This window comes from Miniopterus natalensis, chromosome X, assembly GCF_054644295.1.
Source record: "Miniopterus natalensis isolate mMinNat1 chromosome X, mMinNat1.hap1, whole genome shotgun sequence".
NCBI lineage: Eukaryota > Metazoa > Chordata > Mammalia > Chiroptera > Miniopteridae > Miniopterus > Miniopterus natalensis.
The window spans coordinates 95419635-95438934 of record NC_142103.1 but is presented as its reverse complement, the minus strand read 5'-3'; the positions used below and the strand labels follow the sequence as shown (position 1 = coordinate 95438934).

At 35.7% G+C, this 19300-nt stretch overlaps 1 protein-coding gene across 4 annotated transcripts in view; it reads left to right on the top strand.

Moving 5' to 3' along the window:
* CNKSR2 (connector enhancer of kinase suppressor of Ras 2) overlaps positions 1–19300 on the top strand; it is a 236875-nt gene that overhangs the window by 62013 nt on the left and 155562 nt on the right. For all 4 annotated transcript variants that reach the window (XM_087829499.1, XM_087829498.1, XM_087829497.1 and 1 more), the window contains exon 4: positions 6398–6485. In XM_087829499.1, the coding sequence (XP_087685625.1) occupies positions 6398–6485 (88 nt within the window). The remainder of the gene's footprint in view (positions 1–6397; positions 6486–19300) is intronic.

The following is a 19300-nucleotide window of genomic DNA, read 5'->3' as shown; positions in this document are numbered from 1 at the left end:
GAAAAACATGCTTTAGAATTCAGTTTGCTGCAGGCATTCAGTCATCAATGGATTTTTCTTTTGGTATATTTTGAAGAACAAGTGAGAATCTTTTAAGTATGGGAAAATTAATGCTGTATTTCACCTCATCACTCTTAAATGAGTTTTCTGGGTTTTATCAACAGACTTTAACCTTTTCAAACCTAGCAATCCAAACTTTCCAAAAATACCAGAAGCATTTTTGAATTCTTAATTAAAATGACAGGTTTTATGCTTCAGTGCAGCAAAAATGGTCTTTAGGTAGTATTTTTTATTCATGATTTTTCCCTAGAAGTGCTTATATTTTACATCATTTTTAAAAATAGTTTTATAGGGGCCTAATTTGCGTTCTATAAAATTCACTTATTTTAAGTGGACAGTTTAATGAGTTTCAGTAAATTTAGATATAGCCATGCAACCATCTCTACAATTCAGGTTTAGAAAACCAAGTCATGCTAAGTAAAATAAGCCAGTCAGAGAAAGACTAAGAATCACATGGTCTCACTCATATGTGGAATCTAAAGAACAAAATAAACTCATGAACAAAATAGATCCAGAGACATAGAACCATGGAACAGACTGATGAATCTCTTAGGGAAGGTTGGGATGGGTGGGTGGGTGGGAAGAGATTAACCAAAGAACTTATATGCATATATGCATAACCCATGGATACAGACAATAGTGTGGTGAAGGCCTGGGGTGGAGGTAGGGGAGTAGAAGGGGTCAATGAGGCAAAAAGGATATCTGTAATACTTTCAACATTAAAGATAAAATTTTTTAACAAGATTTTTTAAGCTGGTCCTACTTACAATTAAATAGGTTAATTTTTAAACTAAGATCATAGATTAATTTATGTATATTTTTATAATTAACTTTACTTGAATTCATAATGTCTCCTGTTTTAATAATATATATAAATAATAGTAATATATACATATAAAAATATACTGAGTTTTTTCATAGGAGTACAGCCTATGAGTGGAAGACAGCTTACAATAGACTGGTATATAGAATCATTTAGAAAACAGAATGTTAAAATCACTGGAAAAAGAAAGGTAATTTAATAAATGGTATGGTGGTACTTAGTTAAGCTTTTGGAAAATAAATAATAGAACACTGCCTGATGACTAAAATCATTTTAGGTGTATCATTTACTCAAGTAAAAAACATAAATCCATAAGAAAATGCAGAAAATATAGACAAAAATGATTTCTAGAAGTAGAAAGGCTTATTAAGTACTTAAAATGTGAACTAAAATAAAAAGAAATATAGTGTTTGTCATGTTTTTAAATTTTATGTAGTCAAAGTAAAAGTATAAGACAGATAAGAAACTGGGAAAAATACTTGCAACAGACATATATGAGGGTTAATGTGTATTATGTGACTATTCAAATTAAAAACAAAAAACACCAAAAATGTCTATTTATATGATCATCTATTACAATTCAAAAAAGAATAAATAGAAATTGCTGAGGAGATGTATGTGACAAACAACAGAACTTCCAAGTACATGAAACAAAAACTGACAGAACTAGAATAGACAAATTCACAGTTATAGTTGGCTACTTCCACTCTCTCAAAAAGTGATAAAACTACTAGACAGAAAGCAAGAATTAGAACTGCTGAACAACACCATCAAGCAACATGATATAATCGACAATTTTGGAGCACTTTATCCAACAACAGCGGGATACAAATTCTTTTCAAGTGCCTATGGAACATTCACCAAGATAGACCTGCATCATAAAACAAACTTCAGTACATTTAAAAGAACTGAAATAAAAATGTGTTCTTTAACCATAATGGAATCTGACTAGAAATCAAACAACACATTTCTTAATAATCCATGGATAAAAGATGAAGTCCCAAGGGAAATAAAAAGAAATAGGTTAAACAAAATGAAATTAAAGCAAACAAGTTTTGTGGCACATGGTTAAAACATTGCTGAAAGGGAAATTTATAGCAACAAATTCTTATATTAGAGAAAAAACCTCAATTCAATTATCTAAGCTCACATCTCAAGAAAATAGAAAAAAAATGTTTTCCAATCAGCTGGCATAAAGCTTCAGTTAAGCAAGATGAATATGTTTTAGAGATCTGTTGTAGAACAGTGCACCCCTAGGTAACAGCACTGTCTTGTACACTTAAAATGTTCAGGGTAGAGGATTAAAGATACACTGACACCCTCCCAGGACCAAACTGAAATTACAACTAAAATATAGAAAAAACATGCTAAATAACCAACTGCAACTGCAGACGAGCTGGGGAGCACCCTCATAACCAAGGAGGAAAAGTAGAGACCACATGGAGACTGGTAGGAAGTGCAGACCTGAGAGGGCTGGCTGGTCTCCCACAGGCAGCAGCTGAAGGTCCCTGGGGATATCTCAGCTGTGAAGGGTTCCCACTGAGGACTCTGGGGCCTTAAACCCAGGCTAGGCTTCCCAGCCAAGAGCACCAGAACTGAGAAAGGTGCCCACATAACATCTGGCTGTGAAAAGCAGCTGGGTTTCTCTCTGCCAGGGAGAGACAGCTGAAAATGCAGGTACCCTCTTAAAGAGCCAATACACAGAAGTTTTGTGTGCAGCCACTCACCTTGGGCTCCGGCAGAGGGAGGGAAGAGTGGACTGGAGCTGTGTGAGGAGTATCTAGGATTGTGGACTCTGGAGATAGAGCTCAGAGGGCACCCCTCTGGATTCCTGTGCCAAATCATTCCCCCATACTGCAGAGGCAGACATTTACCTTCCAAGCAGCTTTTGCCTGAGGGGGAAGCAATTGCCCCACCCTGCTGGAAAACCTCTCTTCCTACCCAGAGGAGTTTCTACATCCCGAGGCTCATTAAGAGAATCAGATTAATCAGCCTGCAGACAAAGGCAGACTTCAGAGTGCTTTGAGTCTTTGCCTGATCTGCTTCTGGACCCAGGCCTTGGAAAAGCAGATTTGGTATGCATCTTGGTCCTGTCCAAATGTACCTAGCCCCAACAGAGGGGACCTCAAGCTGAGGGTTGTTGATAACTCCAGAGTACTCGAGGCAGTCACAAACAGCATCTGACATTGGCCTGCACCAGAGACTGTCCAAAAAGACTGAGAGTCCTAGCAGGCCTACCTAATACATAGAAACAAACCCAAACAAGTAGCCAAAATTGGGAGACAAAAAAACAAGTCCCAAAAGAAAGAACAAGAGAAGTCTCCAGAAAAAGAACTAAATGAAATGGAGATAAGCAATGTTTCAGATATAGAATTCAGAATACTGATTGTAAGGATACTCGACAGCATGAAAAAAGATATGAAAACGATGAAGAAAGCTAAGAATGGCATAGAAGAAGTAAAGAATACATTGGAAGGGCCCAGCCAGCGTGGCACAGCAGTTGAGCATCAACCTATGATCCAGGAGATCGAAGTCCAATTCCCTGTCAGGGCACTTGCCCAGGTTTCAGGCTGGATCCCCAGCAGGGGACGTGCAGGAGGCAGCCGATCAATGACTCTCATCATTGATGTTTCTATATTTCCCTCCCTCTCCCTTCTCTGTGAAATCAATAAAAAAAGAATACATTGGAAAAAAAGAATACATTGGGAAAAAAGAATGCATTCCTCAAGCAGATTAGAGGAAGCTGAGGATGAGATCAGTGAATTAGAAGACAGGGTAGAAAAAAATCACTTAATCAGAGATCCAAAAAGAAAAAACAACTGAAAAACAGGAGGACAGTGTAAGGGAGCTGTGGGACAGCATAAAACATTACAATATTTGCATCATAGGAAAGTCAAAGGAGGTCGAAAGTAAGCAAGGGTTTGAAGAAATAATGGCAGAAAACTTCCCAAACCTGGTGAAGGAAAAAGTCACACAAGTTCAGGAGGCCCAGAGAGTCCAAGCATGAAGAATCCAAAGATGCCCATGCCCAGACACATCATAATTAAAATGCAAAAAATTCAAGACAAAGAGAGAATCTTAAAGGCAGCAAGAGAAAAGTAATCTGTTACCTACAAAGGATCTCCCATAAAGCTGTCAGCTGACTTCTCATCAGAAACTCTACAGGCCAGAAGGGAATGGCGTGAAGTATTCAAGATAATGCAAAACAAGGATCTGAAACCAAGACTACTCTATCCAGCAAGGCTATCATTCAAAATAGTTGGTGAAATAAAGAGCTTCCCAGACAAAAAAAGGCTAAAGGAATTTATCACCACCAAACTAGCAGTGTAGGAAATGTTAAAGGGACTGCAGTAATTAGAAGTAGAAATAGAAACATTGCAAGAAATGTTAAAGGGACTGCTGTAGTAATAAGAAGTAATAGAGAAACAGGCATCAAGAATTAAAATGGCAATAAATAAAGACCTATCAATAATAACCTTAAGGACTTTAAGGGAGAGATCAGCAGCAATACAGTCATAGTGGTTGAACTGAACACCCCACTGACTTCACTGGGTAGATCTTCCAGACAAAAAGTCAACATGGAAACAGTGACTAAATGGCACACTAGATTAGATGGATTTAATTGATATTTACAGAACATTTCACCCCAAAGCTGCAGAATGTACATTCCTCTCAAGTGCACATGGATCATTCTCAAAGATAAACCACATGTTTATCAAAGACAAAACCAGTCTTTACAAGTTTGAGAAGATTGAAATCATATCAAGCATCTCAGATCACAATGGCATGAAATTAGAAATCAACTACAGTAAAAACACTCAAAAACATTCCAGCACATGGAGGCTAAATAACATGTTATTAAACAATGAATGGGTTACCAATAAGATCAAGAAAGAAAGAAAAAACTTCCTGGAAACAAATGAAAATGAACACACAACAACCCCAAATCTAAGGGACACAGCAAAAGCAGTCCTAAGGGAAGTTCATAGCACTACAGGCCTACCTCAAAAAGCAAGAAAAGCTGTAGAAAACTATCTAAGCCTATGACTTAAAGAATTAGAAAGCTCCCCTGTGAAGCCATCCAGACCAGGGCTTTTGTTTGCTGGGAGTTTTTTTTTATTACTGCTTTGATTTTATCCATTGTTATTGGCCTATTCAGGTTTTCTGATTCTTCCTGATTCAGTTTTACATGATCTCACTCATATGTGGAATCTAATAAACAAAAGAGACTGAGGAACGAAATAGACCCAGAGACATAGGAGCATGGAACAGACTGATGAATCTCAGTGGGAAGGTGGGGGTGGAGGAGTGGGTGGGGAGATTAATCCCAGAACTTATATGCATATATGCATAACCCATGGACACAGACAACAGTGTGGTGAAGGCCTGGGTGGGTAGGGGCAGATGCAGGTGGAGGGGATCAGTGAGGGGGAAGAGGGATATCTGTAATACTTTCAACAATAAAGATAAAAATAAATTTTTAAAAAATGTTAAGGGTAGATGTCATGTTAAGTATTTTTACAATAAAGTAAAATTAAAGAGAATAGTAAAATAACATAGGGCTTGAGCAGATCTTTTATGAAAGAGTATGTATGAATAGCAGATATGCACATAAAGTTGTTCAGCATCATTACCAATTAGAAAATTCGTAGGGAAATGGTGATAACTATTAGCTATTGTGATTGGCATTCATAGACGAGAGAGGATAAGGAGTAATGGAAATGCGCTGTGAATTCATTTGGCGACAAAACACTGCTGCTGTCTATAACAACCTTGAAAACAGAGAACTTATACTGGTATATATTATTTATATGCCGCCTTGTTCTTAAAAGGGTGTGAATAATTGGTTGATTGGGCATAAATAATTGGTTTATTTTAAGACAAAAATCTAGGTAAGTTCATTGAGGGGCAGGCTCTGGAGTCAGACTTTCTGGGTTTGAAATACCAGCTTCATCACGTACTAGGTGTCACTTAACCTTTCTCTACCTCAGGTTTCTCATCTGTAAAATGGGAACATTAATAGTGCCTGTCTTATAAGAGTTGTGAAAATGATTTAGTACATGTGAAGCATTTAGAACAGTAACTGGCACATAGTAAGTCCTTGGTAAGTGTTAGCTATCATTGCTAGCTCTTAATTGTGAATATTTCAGAAATATATTGTACTCAAAGTCTTTGCTTCATTTGAAAGTAAATTAAATGTTGTCTTTGTCTAATATACTCCTCTTTTGTTGACTTGTTTTAATGTAGTAAAGAGACCTCGTAAGAAGTACCAAAGAACTTCTAAATATTTAGAACTAAAAAAAGGAGAGAAATTTGATGGAAAACAGACATTATGTTTCTTTAATTTTCTTCCAAGCATTTCCCTCAACTTTTTCTTAACAATGTCCTAAAATTTTTTAACACTATGAACAATTTATTTCACATTATTAAAAATCTTATTTTAGGCTATTGTATTTTTTTGGAACCTTTCAAAAATTGTTCCTATTAATCACAGTTTTTCTTTTTCCTTTGTAGGTCACCATTTGCTGCTGTCACAGACTATTCAGTTACAAGGAATAACGTCATACAGCTCTGCTTGGAATTGACAACAATTGTGCAACAGGTATTAGTTGGCAAACTTTCCATCTGTTAATTCATTAGCTTTTTCATATCATTGAGAAGTATTCCTATTTACCAAGAGTTAAGATATGGGTTGGGAGTTTCTCATTCAAAAACAAATGCTTCTAAAGAAACCAAATATGTAATTATTCATTGGAAAATTATTCATGTAGCCCAATAAGGATTTTATTTAACCAAAGATGTAAAATTTAACTGAACCTCTGGAGGTATCATTACAATAAGATCGTGTGTTTCACACTTTTAGTGGGGTTGACTTTCACAAAATTATATTGCCCTATTTGGATAACAATCTGAGACTTTTACTCCGGGGCACTATCATTTCCTTATTAGTACAATTATTAGTTTCATATATATAGGTAAACATACAAACAAATATACACAACAGCCTTTAGTTCTTACATGACCCACTTCCATGACCTGATTTTTTTCCTTTGAATACATGTAAGTCAGGGATCCCTAAGTCATATGCCTTCAGGGGTGCAGCAGCTCATATAAAAATGTACAAGCCAAGCCTGGCCTGAGATGTGGAGAAATGGTAGAGAGGTTAATTGGCTACTACCTATCCTACAAAAGTTCATTTGAGAGGTCTGAGGCCTACAGCCGCCACTCTGTGAGACTGATGTCAGCCACTCACTGCTCCTGCTGCCTGAGGGCGCAGAGGCGGGAAAGCGGAGGAGGAAGTGTGGTGTGGAGGTGAGGGAGGGGGCACTGCTTGCTGCCTACCTTTTCTCAAGCAACTAAGAAATGTGGTTAATATACATTTACATGCTCCAGCATATTTTATGTTGCACTGTTTAAATCTTATTTGTACCATTTCTCCGATACTGCAGGTTTTAAGATGTCTTTCATTACAAAAAGGATAGTAGCTTTGTAACTTTTAACTCTGGAACACATCAGACATTGATTCTGATTATGTCACGGCTGTGAGAAGGCCGCAACTCATTGCTGGGGCATGCAGGAAGATGGTGAACATTTTATGAGCTTTGAAGTACCCTAACAGTCTCATCGTATGTCTTCATACTTTGTATCAATAAATTTCCCTTCTGAATTTCAAAGGTCTCAACTGTGTAATAGGAAAAAGAGTGGCATTTTAGGACAAGTTCAGCAAATCTTTTCTGTAAAAGGCCAGAGTAAGTATTTATGGCTTTGTAGGCTACATGGTGTAGGCTAACTGGTGTCTGATGCAACTACTCAGCTTGGCTGTTGTAATGCAAAAGTGACTGTGTGTGTGTACATGTACACAAACTGGCGTGGCTATGTGCCTGTAAAGCTTGTTTGACAAAAGTAGGCAAAAGGATGACTTTGGCCCATGGCCCTTAGTTTGCTGACCTCAGTTGTAGGGCAATGCTAGTCCAGTATGGCCTGCTAACCAGCAGCATTCTCATCACAAGGAAACTTGTTAGGACTTCAGATTCTTGGAAAGCAACCCAAAGTACTATGGGGAGGGTCCAGGAATTGGCATGTTTACGAGTGTTCTAGGTGATTCTGGTTTTCATACATTGTTCTAGGGCACAGGGGTAAAAGAGCAATAATATAACCTATGTATAATTTTCCTTATAGTTCTTTATAATCAGTGACATTTCTTAAAAAATCTGTCTTCTAAAGCTCTATTTCTTTTAAGGCATTAAACCTGACCAGAGATTTGGGATGTGGATAACAAATTACTATTAGTTTCTTCCTTTTTACTATGAGAGAAAGACATTCCCTCTGATTTAAGGGTACCTATTGCACAGTATTAGAACAGTAATTGCTCATAGTCTCTTAATATTAGATATGTGCTCAGTATCAATCTATATACAAACACTCATAATAATACAATATTATTAACACTTATCTGCTAGGTGAGAAGATGTTTGATATCTGTATTACGTGTATTATTTAAGCTTTTCATTTATACATATAAGACCCAATACTATTGAAATACTATGGCATTAAATGGGAGAGCCAAAGAACATATATGCATAGCCCATAGATACAGACAACAGTGGGGTGAAGGCCAGAGGGAGGGGGCGTGGGAGCTGGGTGGGGGTGGGCAAAGGGGACGGAAATGGGGACATCTATAATAATGTCAACACTAAAAATAAGTTTATTTTTTCAACATTTCATACCTGAGAAACTTATACTTATTGTCAGTTCTATGAGAATGGCAATCCATCTCATGTCAAACTTCCAAAATAACTTCATTTCCAAGCATAATTATGACAGAAAGTAGGTATTTTTCTTGTGTCTCTTCCAAAAATCTAGATCTGGATGGCCAGTTTAAGGCCAACTCTTTGTTACCTTATAAACCAAGACTGCATTTCTAAATGGCAACTATGATAATATATCTTGCAAATCTTGAAGGAGAGTACTCGGGTGCATTCTTTTTCACTTAATTCATACATACCTAATGCTTTCCCATATCAAGAGGGGTTAAACAAATTATCTTGGGGGAAAGTTACCTTTTAACTTTTATGTATAGAGTGAGGTCAGAAATGGAGTTAACCAATGTCACCCCAGTTAAGTCAATAAAAATAAAAAAGAAATAGAGTTTCCTGTGTTTAAAACTCATGGGTTCCAGAACAAATTTTTGTCACTCTCACCTTCAAGTTACATTGAGAAGAATAGCTAAAATGGTTTTCAGTGTGTTAAGGTTTCCTGTAGAGAAAGGTGCAGTGGTGGAGGTGCAGTTTGTGTCAGATATGACGAACCCACCCATTTTGCTATTTTAAAGACCTACCGTCTAAGTAACAAGTGATTTGGTTTTTGTTTGTTTCCAAAATGTATGAACACGTATTGACAACTACTTCATAGATAGCATATGCCATTTTGGTATTCCCGCAGAGGTTTGTGCGTGCTTTCAATGGGACCTTTAAACCGCTGCACCATTTGGCTCAACATTCTCTTTAGGAGTAGTACTTTGAGGCATAATGGGTTTAAGTTTTGCAATTCACAGGTCAGGAAACATTAGATAGAATAGAAAGAGATTCTTTTGCAGGTTGAACTTTTAAGTACATTCTGTCTTGACCAAACATGAAATTACTCCAAATAATTAAAACACTCCAAATGTACTCAGGATGTAGAAGGACCTCTGTACCTTCCACCCACTGTATACTCTTGTGAAGAGGACGCCTTGTCCTTCTTGGATCATTTTGCTTTAACATTACCTATTTGGGTTTTTTTTTTAAGTTTAGTAGCTTGTAACATTTTCACAGTTCCTTCCACTTGACTCTCATTTTTCCATCACATGTCCTGTTTCATGTGTCACCTTTAAGGTGCTTTGAACAAAAACCTCTATACATTGGTGTTCTTGGTTCTTGCCTTGCTCATCCTATCCCAACTTCTACCTGACTTGATGTCTTAATTCTACTTTAACTAGGTATTTTCTGTTGTACCTTAAAGGAGATAGTAGATGAAGTTTCTCTTAGTAAAGTATATCTTCATAACATCCTGATTTAATCTACTTATAAGTATAGACTTGATCACTTTCAGACTAGTCATTTCAAAGCCCAGCCTTAATTTTGTCACTTTCAACAATTTTCACTAATTTCCAATTTGATCGCAAACTTCTCTCTCTGAAATTCAGTGGGCTCCAAGCATGGTCCTAAAATAACTTAATTTTTATTTTTCAGTACTCCCATGTATCTCAATTGTACACTAGTTCATGTTGATGACTTATTATTCATAAAATAGTTTTTGCATTTTCATCATTTGTAATTATTTATATGATTGGGATTAAATTAAATACACCACCTTTTTCTTTGTCTTTATTTCCCATATATTCTTTGTGCTTTGTTCTTTCTCTTTTCTCTATACTTTTCCATTATTTTTTATGATTCTATTTTGTACTTTTTGTTGACTTATTAGCTATAATTCTTTGTTGTATGGGCAGAGGCAGAATTCCCTTAAACTTTACATAGCATTTCACATCTCGTCTATGACAGTTATATTCTGCTGTGAATAATAATTATCTGATTTTCCTTAGATTATTAACTCCTTGAAGACAGGAACCATGTCTTGCTCATTTTCATATATAGCAGGTTTTCATTACAAACTTGTTAACATAAATTGACCTGAGCCCCAGTTATCCCCTATGGTTAACACATGTTTTTTATACCCTTCCAAGAAAAATTTGGAATTAAATTCTGGAATTGTTTATTTATTTTTATTTCATCTCCTGCATAAAAGCTACATTTCTGTCTCTGCTATTTGTGTAAGGAACCCCAGAGTTACCCACTGCTTTACATCTCACTTTGCTCATTAGTTAAAATGAGAGTTTTGATCTTCATAACCACTTTCTAATGCTAGAATGAAGTGAACAAAACTTCTGAAACACCATGTAAATATATAATGCTAACAAAACATGCCTTTTAGAGGAAACTTAAATATAGGCAGGATATGTTAATGTTTGTAAATTGTCTCTTAAATAATGTATTATTTTTCTACGGTCACATGGTGTCCTATCTGTGGTGCCAAGTTTTTCTGGACTCTGTGGTCTGTTGCAACCTATCAGTAGGAAGGAGGATTTGCATGTGTGGGGGGCAGGTTATTTCGGAAATCTTGACACCTTCTCAATTTTGCTGTGAACCTAAAAGTCTCTAAAAAATAAAATCTATTAAATTTTTGAAACGAGAAAAAAATATGTATAGGAATGAGGATGATTGATAAAACAATGAAATAAAATAGTTGTGTTTGTTTCTTGATATGAAATTGTTGGTGATTTCCTTTTATTTAGACTCTAATTTTCTGTATTTTCCAAATTTGCTAAAATGAATTTTAGTTATCAGAAAACAAAAAAAAAAATAATGCTATGTATATTGAAGAAATACTACTTTGATAAAAGAGCACAGCATAGACAAATACTTACTTTATTTAAAAATAAATTATGTAGTTGACAGTCAGTGCCCGTCTGATGGTCTCATTCAGCCATTACACACTGATCACTGCATTATCTGAATTATGTGCAGTATCCAAAGATGGGAATTAAACTTAAGTTGCCAGTAAAAGAGGCCAATTTGAATTAGCAAAGTGTAGATTTTAAAAAAAAATCTAGGGCATGCATTTATTATCAGGCTTTTAAGAAATCTCATCTGAACAGTTATGGTGATAGTTATGCTTTGAAATATGCTGTACCTCAAATTATTCTTCACTCAACTTTAATTATTTTTATTCCCTTTGCAGCAAGATGAGATGATCAATATCTAAAAATAAACTGTCACAAATAGCCTTTTCCCAATCTTAACTCAAAAGGGTGGTACTATGAAGTAAGTGGAAAGTGCTTCTTAATATTGGCTACTTATATCTAAAGTAATGCTAATGTTAGAGGGGAACAATAATGTAAATTCCTTTTAACAAGGCCTATTTGGAGGAATTTATTTAATCTATCTGTTTTACTTATTTCCAGTTGTGATGTGTTTAGATAGTTATTTTTGAAGTCTTTTAAAGCAATGCCCCCTCTAACACTTTCCTCTTCATATGAGATTATGTATAATAATACATTTGAGGGGAAAAAACTGGAAACTGGTTTTAAAATCTTAAAAGGAAAGAATTCTCACAAAGAACTGAAGCTTCATTTAGAGCACTGTCAGCAACTGAATCAGAAAAACAAGACAGGTACCCACGCATTTCTCGTCAGCATTGAAAATAATTGTGATGATGCCTGCCATAATGGGGATCAGCTGAACCTGAAAGTATTCCTACTGTACAATTTTTATATTTTCCGTTCAAACACAAAAGTGATTAATTAGATTTTCACCAGTTAAGAAATGGGCACAAAATTATGATTTGCAAGGTGAAGCTTTGGTAGAACTTAGAATACTTGAGGCAAAGGAAAGAAGGTGGGGACAGAGTATTGAGAGACTTGAGGCTTAGCCCCCTTGCCTCATGATTATTTCACCTTGAACAAACCAAGTGATTGCTTGTACCATCTACAAACAAAAAATTCTGTGCTTTTGAGGAGAATAAAATTAGATGTATTACGACAGTTCACAAGTGTAAAGTGGAAAACAAAAAGAAAGTAATATTCTGTATAAAATGAGTGAGAAATAGAGACTAGATAGAAGAAATTAGAATAACAACTTTGTTCTAAATGATAAATGTACATATTATTTTCCCCCTTTATTTGGTGTCAGTTTTCTTCAGATGCATATACAGTGAAATCTGAATTACATGCTGAGAGAAAATTTTCAACATGTGAAACATTTTAAGTCAGATTTGAAATGTTGAATACAGAGTGAAAACTTCCTTTTAAAATTCAAGTTCTGCCGATATACTTTTACCTGAAATGGTCTCCTCTAAATTGTATGAATGAAAATTTCTTTCTGTTTTCTTATAGGTTTGCTTATTTTCAACCTTTTTAAATCAATGTTTGCGTGCCTTTGCATATCACTGGTTTTCTGAATACTGTTCAAAAGATATTACTTTCCCTTACCATTTCCAGCTAAAAGCTGGGGGGGGGGGGGGGGAGGGATCAGTAGTCTTTTCACATAAGATGTTATAAAATAACTTTTGAGAAGAAATGCAAAGAAAAAAGAAATTCTAGACACCTTTCTAAAACATCAGTCTATTTTAAGTATGTAATTTTTAGTATGTAATTTTTGCCTACTGCGTAGTCAACACTTTGCTTCCCCACCATCTGAAATTTGAAGAAATAGCATTTACTGTTCAAAAAATCTTAACTGAGAGAATCATCACCAAGAAATGAAAGTTCATTTAGATGTTGAAGGGGAGTTTTTATGGTCCTGGCTTATTGTATATATCAGTATAACAGTTTGTTTGTAGCCCGTTCTATACTCCCCTAATTATTTTCTATTGTTAAATTATAAAAGTAATAAAATCTGCTTTATAGGAAAAATTTATAGTAATGAAAAGAAAAAAGAAATTTGCTTGTAATTCTCCCACCCAAAGAAAACCCCTGATATCATTTTGCCTATTTTATTTCAGCCTATTTTCATGTATATACACATATGTATTTTGAATGTGGTCTTTTCATTATTATGCCATAATATTTAAAAAATTTACTGAGTCATTCAAATTATGTTTTTGTTTTTTAAAAAAGTTCATAAAATAATAATACTAATTTTTAAAAATATAGAAAACTATAAAGAAGAATAGTTACAGTCATCCAAACCTAAGCACCAGAAACAGTTACTACTGCTTTGGTCTTTCCTACAATAAATGTCTTTAAGTTGTTATTCTGACATTCTGACAGTTCATTTGTTTATTTTTGTTCCATATTTACCTGTTAGATATAGTTTCTTTTTTAAATTTTTATTCTAGAAACTGGGGAAAATATTCCTCAAAGATCAATAATGAAAATGTTTAGTTTGATGGACAACTTCCTCTAAAATATGTGTGTATGCTTTCTAATCACTTTTGTTTCCTTTACACCATTTTAAATGCAAATCAATAAACAATTTGTGAACCATATTCTACACATGCTTTTTTAAATAAAATAGTATAAATTAACATATTGTGTGTATAGCCCTCTTAAAAAGTGTATTTCTGCTTGAATTAATCTAACCTGTTTTAATCAGATGGTTATTTACTCAAGGTAAATACCAGAGAGGAAATAAGAACCTTTCTAGGACTTACCGAATTGGTCTTTGTGGTGTACGTTCTTAGAGTGCATATTTGTATATGTTATAAAAAATAAAAAATTTTTAAAAGATTGCAGAACTTTGTAAAAAAGAATAGCTTAGAAGTGACTTTTAAAGTTTCATTAAGGATTTAGCAAGGAAATTTGGCCTATAAGTTTATTGACAATAGCTATTATATTTTTCTTTGTTATATTTCTTCTATATGAATAGTGCCTTCTTAACCTTCATAGTTGACCTTTTATATCATGTACCCTTTAATTTTAAGGCAAAATGTATCAGGCTTCGACATTAAGTTTATTTCAGCTCCTCATCCTTGCTCTGCTTTTTGACAATCTATAAATGTGGACAAATTACTTTATCTCTGACACTCGTTCTCTTCCTCTGGAAAAGTAGTTCACTGCCTCGTTAGATTATTGTAGGGTTGCTGTGAATATTGCAGTTGTTCTTGCTGTTAACCTGGCATTTCGTGGGTGTTTAATAAATGGCAATTTTAGTTACCTTATATAGCAAAAATGCCTTTGGAAACTAAACTCACTTTTTACTCCATAAAAAAATTTAGAGGAGTGATGCTCTGCTTACTTTCAGTAGTTGGTGGCAATGAAGAACAACCTATTTCTAGAATGACTTATTTTTTAAAAGAGGATTTGGGTTGAATTTAGGGCATTCTTTAGATTTTAATGCAAATTGATTACTGTGCTGCAAGTTCTGGAAGATACTTTTTGAAACACCCATGTTCAAATGTAATGCAGAAATTAATTTTGATTATCTGTGAACTTGCCATCCCTATTTACATATTCAAATCACCTAGAGTTGAAAATGGAGAACTCAGAATGTTTAAAGGTAAAAGGCCAGTGCATAATAGTCATACAGAATGTGTGTTGTTAAAGGGATATTAAGATTCAAGTGGTAGTTAAATACATAAAGCTCTAAAGTATGGATATAAATTATACTGGAATAGGCAGAACATGTATTCTTTGGTTCATGTAGTATTAAAACATATAAAAGCCCAGCCAGGATAGTCTCTCATTCATCTGAAACACAATTTTAAATACTATTTTTCCTATATTCTGAGAATTAGTGTTTAAGCCTTCCTGAATCAGACATTCTAGGTGACCTGAAAATTGGCCTGGGCTCTTGGGATTGAAACTGGGGCACTTCAGACCAGAAATCAGGACAAGCTCTATATGTAATTTTTAAACAATATGAGTTCTATTGTTTAGCATACCTGTTGAAGACGATATGAAAGGTGATTCTGTTTTTACTTTATATTTAAACACACAATATATATGTGGTTCAGATACTTAATTGTTTGTTTCTTCAGCTGTTTTAGTTGATCATGAAGAAGCAAAACCAGTATCTTTAAAAACTTTTCTATATAATCCTAATACGGTGAATCAGAAGTTAGAGGTCAACTATTAGGCATAGTACCCAGATAACATGAGCACTTTTTTTCTGAAAACAAATATAAAACTAAAAATATATAGACTTTGCAAAGCTGAGATTATGTTATATGTGTATGCCTAAATTTCTCCAAAGGCCTAGAATATAGCATTATAATCAGAATAGATATGAGCACATACACACGAAGAGAAATTCACATTTTTGATATAAAAAAAATAAAATGATTATTGGTAGCTGCAAATTTTATGAAGGCTCAAAATGAAAAGGAAAATAAGAGTGATGAAATTATTGCATGCTAATTAAGACTTTAGGAAAGCACTATTTAGAACTTTGAGACATAATAATATATTATGTTTCCAGCTTTCTGTCACTGGCTTGACAGATGAACAAAAACTTTAAAATGTACTGTAGCCCGGCCGGGTGTGGATCAGCGGTTGAGCGTCAACCTGGGATCCAGGCAATCGGGGTTCGACTCCCGGTCAGGGCACATGCCCGGGTTGTGGGCTCAGTCCCCAGTCGGGGGCATGCAGGAGGCAGCCGATCAATGGCTCTCTCATCATTGATGTTTCTATCTCTCTCTCCCTCTCCCTTCCTCTCTCTGAAATCAATAAAAACGTATTTTAAAAAAATAAAAATAAAATGTACTGTATATTATATGAAAATGCTGAAACAGATTGTTTATATAGGTTTATTCTATTACAGACCTAGACTATATCATGTGTTATTTGAGCATCCTGCCAAAATACTTTTAAAGATGTAGGTAGCATCACCATTAGTAGTAACAGGACTAGATGTGTGGCATACTGTGCGGCACTAATCAAAATGTTTACCTAGCAAATGGCAGGATGCTATTGCTCAGACATCTGTTGTCTTCAGTATATTACATTTTTAAATTTATGTAATACACACACACACACACACACAATGCATGTTATGAAGCACGATAATATTCATGAATCTGCCATCTAATTTAATAACTAAAACATTACCGATATTGTTTTAGTTACAGTTGGGCTCCTCCCTCATCTCACCACCCTGCCTCTTTGCAGGGGGGGTTCTTTCATTTTTTTCTTAAAATAGTTTCATATACTTTTCTAAACATCTCATTTAATTATACTTGTCCTTGAGCTTTGTAGAAATAGTGTCACTCTGTGTATTACATTTTTCACTTGATATGTTTCTGCATTCATTCCTGTTTTGTTCAGCCTGTACTTCATCCACTTTAACTTCATATTATACTTGTGTGCATATCCTCCAGTATGTTTATTCATTCTCCTGACCACGAACACTTGGATATAGATCTACATTTACATACAACGGGACCTCGATTTTCAAATGTGATCCGTTCCGGAGCCCGTTCGGGTTCTGAAACGTTTGAAAACTGAGGGATCCGCACCCACAGCTGGGCCTCAGGACCTTGCCCTCAGCGGGGCATGTTCCACTTCGAGGTGTGTTCGAAAACCGAAGCATTGCCTACTGGGTTTCTGGCGTCCATAACCCGAAATGCTCGTCCACGGAGACGTTCGAGAACCGAGGCACCGCTGTATATACATAGGAGGGTAATTGCTGGATTATATAGTATGCACAGGCTCATCTTTACAGTTGGGCCACATCCTATTAAGAGTTTTATTTTTATTTGTGTAATGTACATCCATTATCTTCCTACTCTCTGAATTACTGTATTTTTGTCTTACTGTCTTACTGTGCAGTTCACCTTTTCAAGAGACTTTTAAAATTTTCTCGCAAAGACCCCAAAAAGATAGAACCTTTACCATTATTGCTGTATTATGTCTATGGAAGCATATGTAGGAAGCGCTGGGTTAGGTGATTGTTAACCCTTATGGGGATAAAATAGATTTCAAGAGAGTCCCTGATACGCTACTGTTTGCAATGTACTGTGATTATTGTTTTTTAAAGAGTCAAACCAAATAATACCAATCCATTTATGAAAACATGCTGTTTGAGACTTGGTGAAGGGAGGTGTCTGCTTTATGCACCTCTGTGTCTCCAGTGTCTGGCAAATAGTTCGTTGAAAGAATGAAATGATTCATTTCCCCTTAAAATTTCACCCCAAAACACATTACTGAATTTATTTTTTAGACCAGTGGATTTTAATATAACAGGTTATGAAAAAGTCATTATTTGGTATCCAATTGCACACTGTAACATTCAGTAAACTTCCACGTCCCAAGTTTTGGCGTAGTATTGTAAAGAATATCCATAATTATCTGAAAAGGCTCTTAGAATATCTTTTTTTCAACAACGTATCAATGGGAGACCATATTTTCTTCATATACTTGAACCTAACAACATATTGCAGTCGACTGAATGCAGAAACAGATAAAAAATCCCTGGATTTTAAATGTAGATGCTGTAACTCGCTTTGATGCTGATGAAGACCTAAAAGAGAAGTAAACAGAAAATTCTCATTTTTCAAAGTTGATGAAATCCAGGTATGTCGTGATTATTACAGATACATAATTAGTCATTTAACTTTTAAGGCTACCTCCTGGTCTTATCCTAGTCCTGAAACTGCAGGGAGATGAGTTGGGGGAAACAGTGATGACAGGACCAGCACCTGCTATGAAACAGGCGAACTGGGGACGGGAGAGGAGGGGAGGGGAGGGGAAAGAAACTGCTGCGGGAAGGGCCGGAGGCTCGGAGGAGGCTGGGGCTGCTTCGGGAGCCCAGAAAGGTTTCCATTGTACCTGGGCCGGGTGGCGTGGTTGATTGCAGCATCGTCCCATACACCAAAAAGTTTGCGGGTTTGGTTCCCTGTAAGGGTGTGTATGGGAAACAACTTATGGATCTCTCTCTCTCTCTCTCTCTCTCTCTCTCTCTCTGTTTCTCTCTCCCTCCCTCCCCTTCTCTCTAAAATCAATAAAAACATATCCTTGGATGAAGATTTTTTAAAAAGAGGTTCCCATTATTGTCTAATCTGCTCCCACCCTCCTCAAATAAATCCATGTGTTCATTTCTGAGAATCATTTAGAATGCTTTTGTTGTAGCTTAAAATTTCCAATTTTGACCTGCTACCAAATTTGGAATCCTGAGGCATAAAGTAATTTAGAATATGGTGTTACTGGACTACACAATACCAGAGTGGAAGTTAGAAAAATACATAAGTGAAGAGCTTTGTAAAAACACTGATATCTGGGCCCCACACAAGACCTATTTTATTAGATTCTCTGCACTGGGGCTTGGAATCAGTGTTTTTTATTTTTATTTTTTTGTGTGTGTTTTTTAAAATTTATCTTTATTGTTGAAAGTATGACAGGTGCCCCCCCCTTTTTCCCCATTGACCCCTTCTACCCTACACCCAGCCCCCCTCCCCGCCCCAGGCAGGAATCAGTGTTTTTTAAATGATGCCTCAGTTGATTAGTATGGAGCCAAAGTTGATGACCACTGTGCTGTACTCATACTTTACTGGTTTAGTATGAGATGAGTGTGAGGTGAGAAGAAGATGTATGTAATCAAGAACAGTGTTTCCCAGAGGGTGATCCATGGACCATGATTCATCTGGGGAAGCTTGTTAATAATACAAATTCCCAATACTTCACCGTAGGCTGAATGATTGAGAACTATGGATCAGGAGGCTCAACTACTTATAAGTGATAACAGTCCAGAGCCCTCATATTTATAAAGGAGACTAAAGTTTAGAATTTACAGCTGTGGTTATCAGCTGTTTATAGTCCATCTGTGTCATAAATGCATATCCAGAAGGATTAGACTCGTTCTTTGAAACATCAAATGCATTATTAATAAAAATGGTCATTGTGCATTTGTAATGAGGGAAAAACCATTTCTAGAAACGAATGTG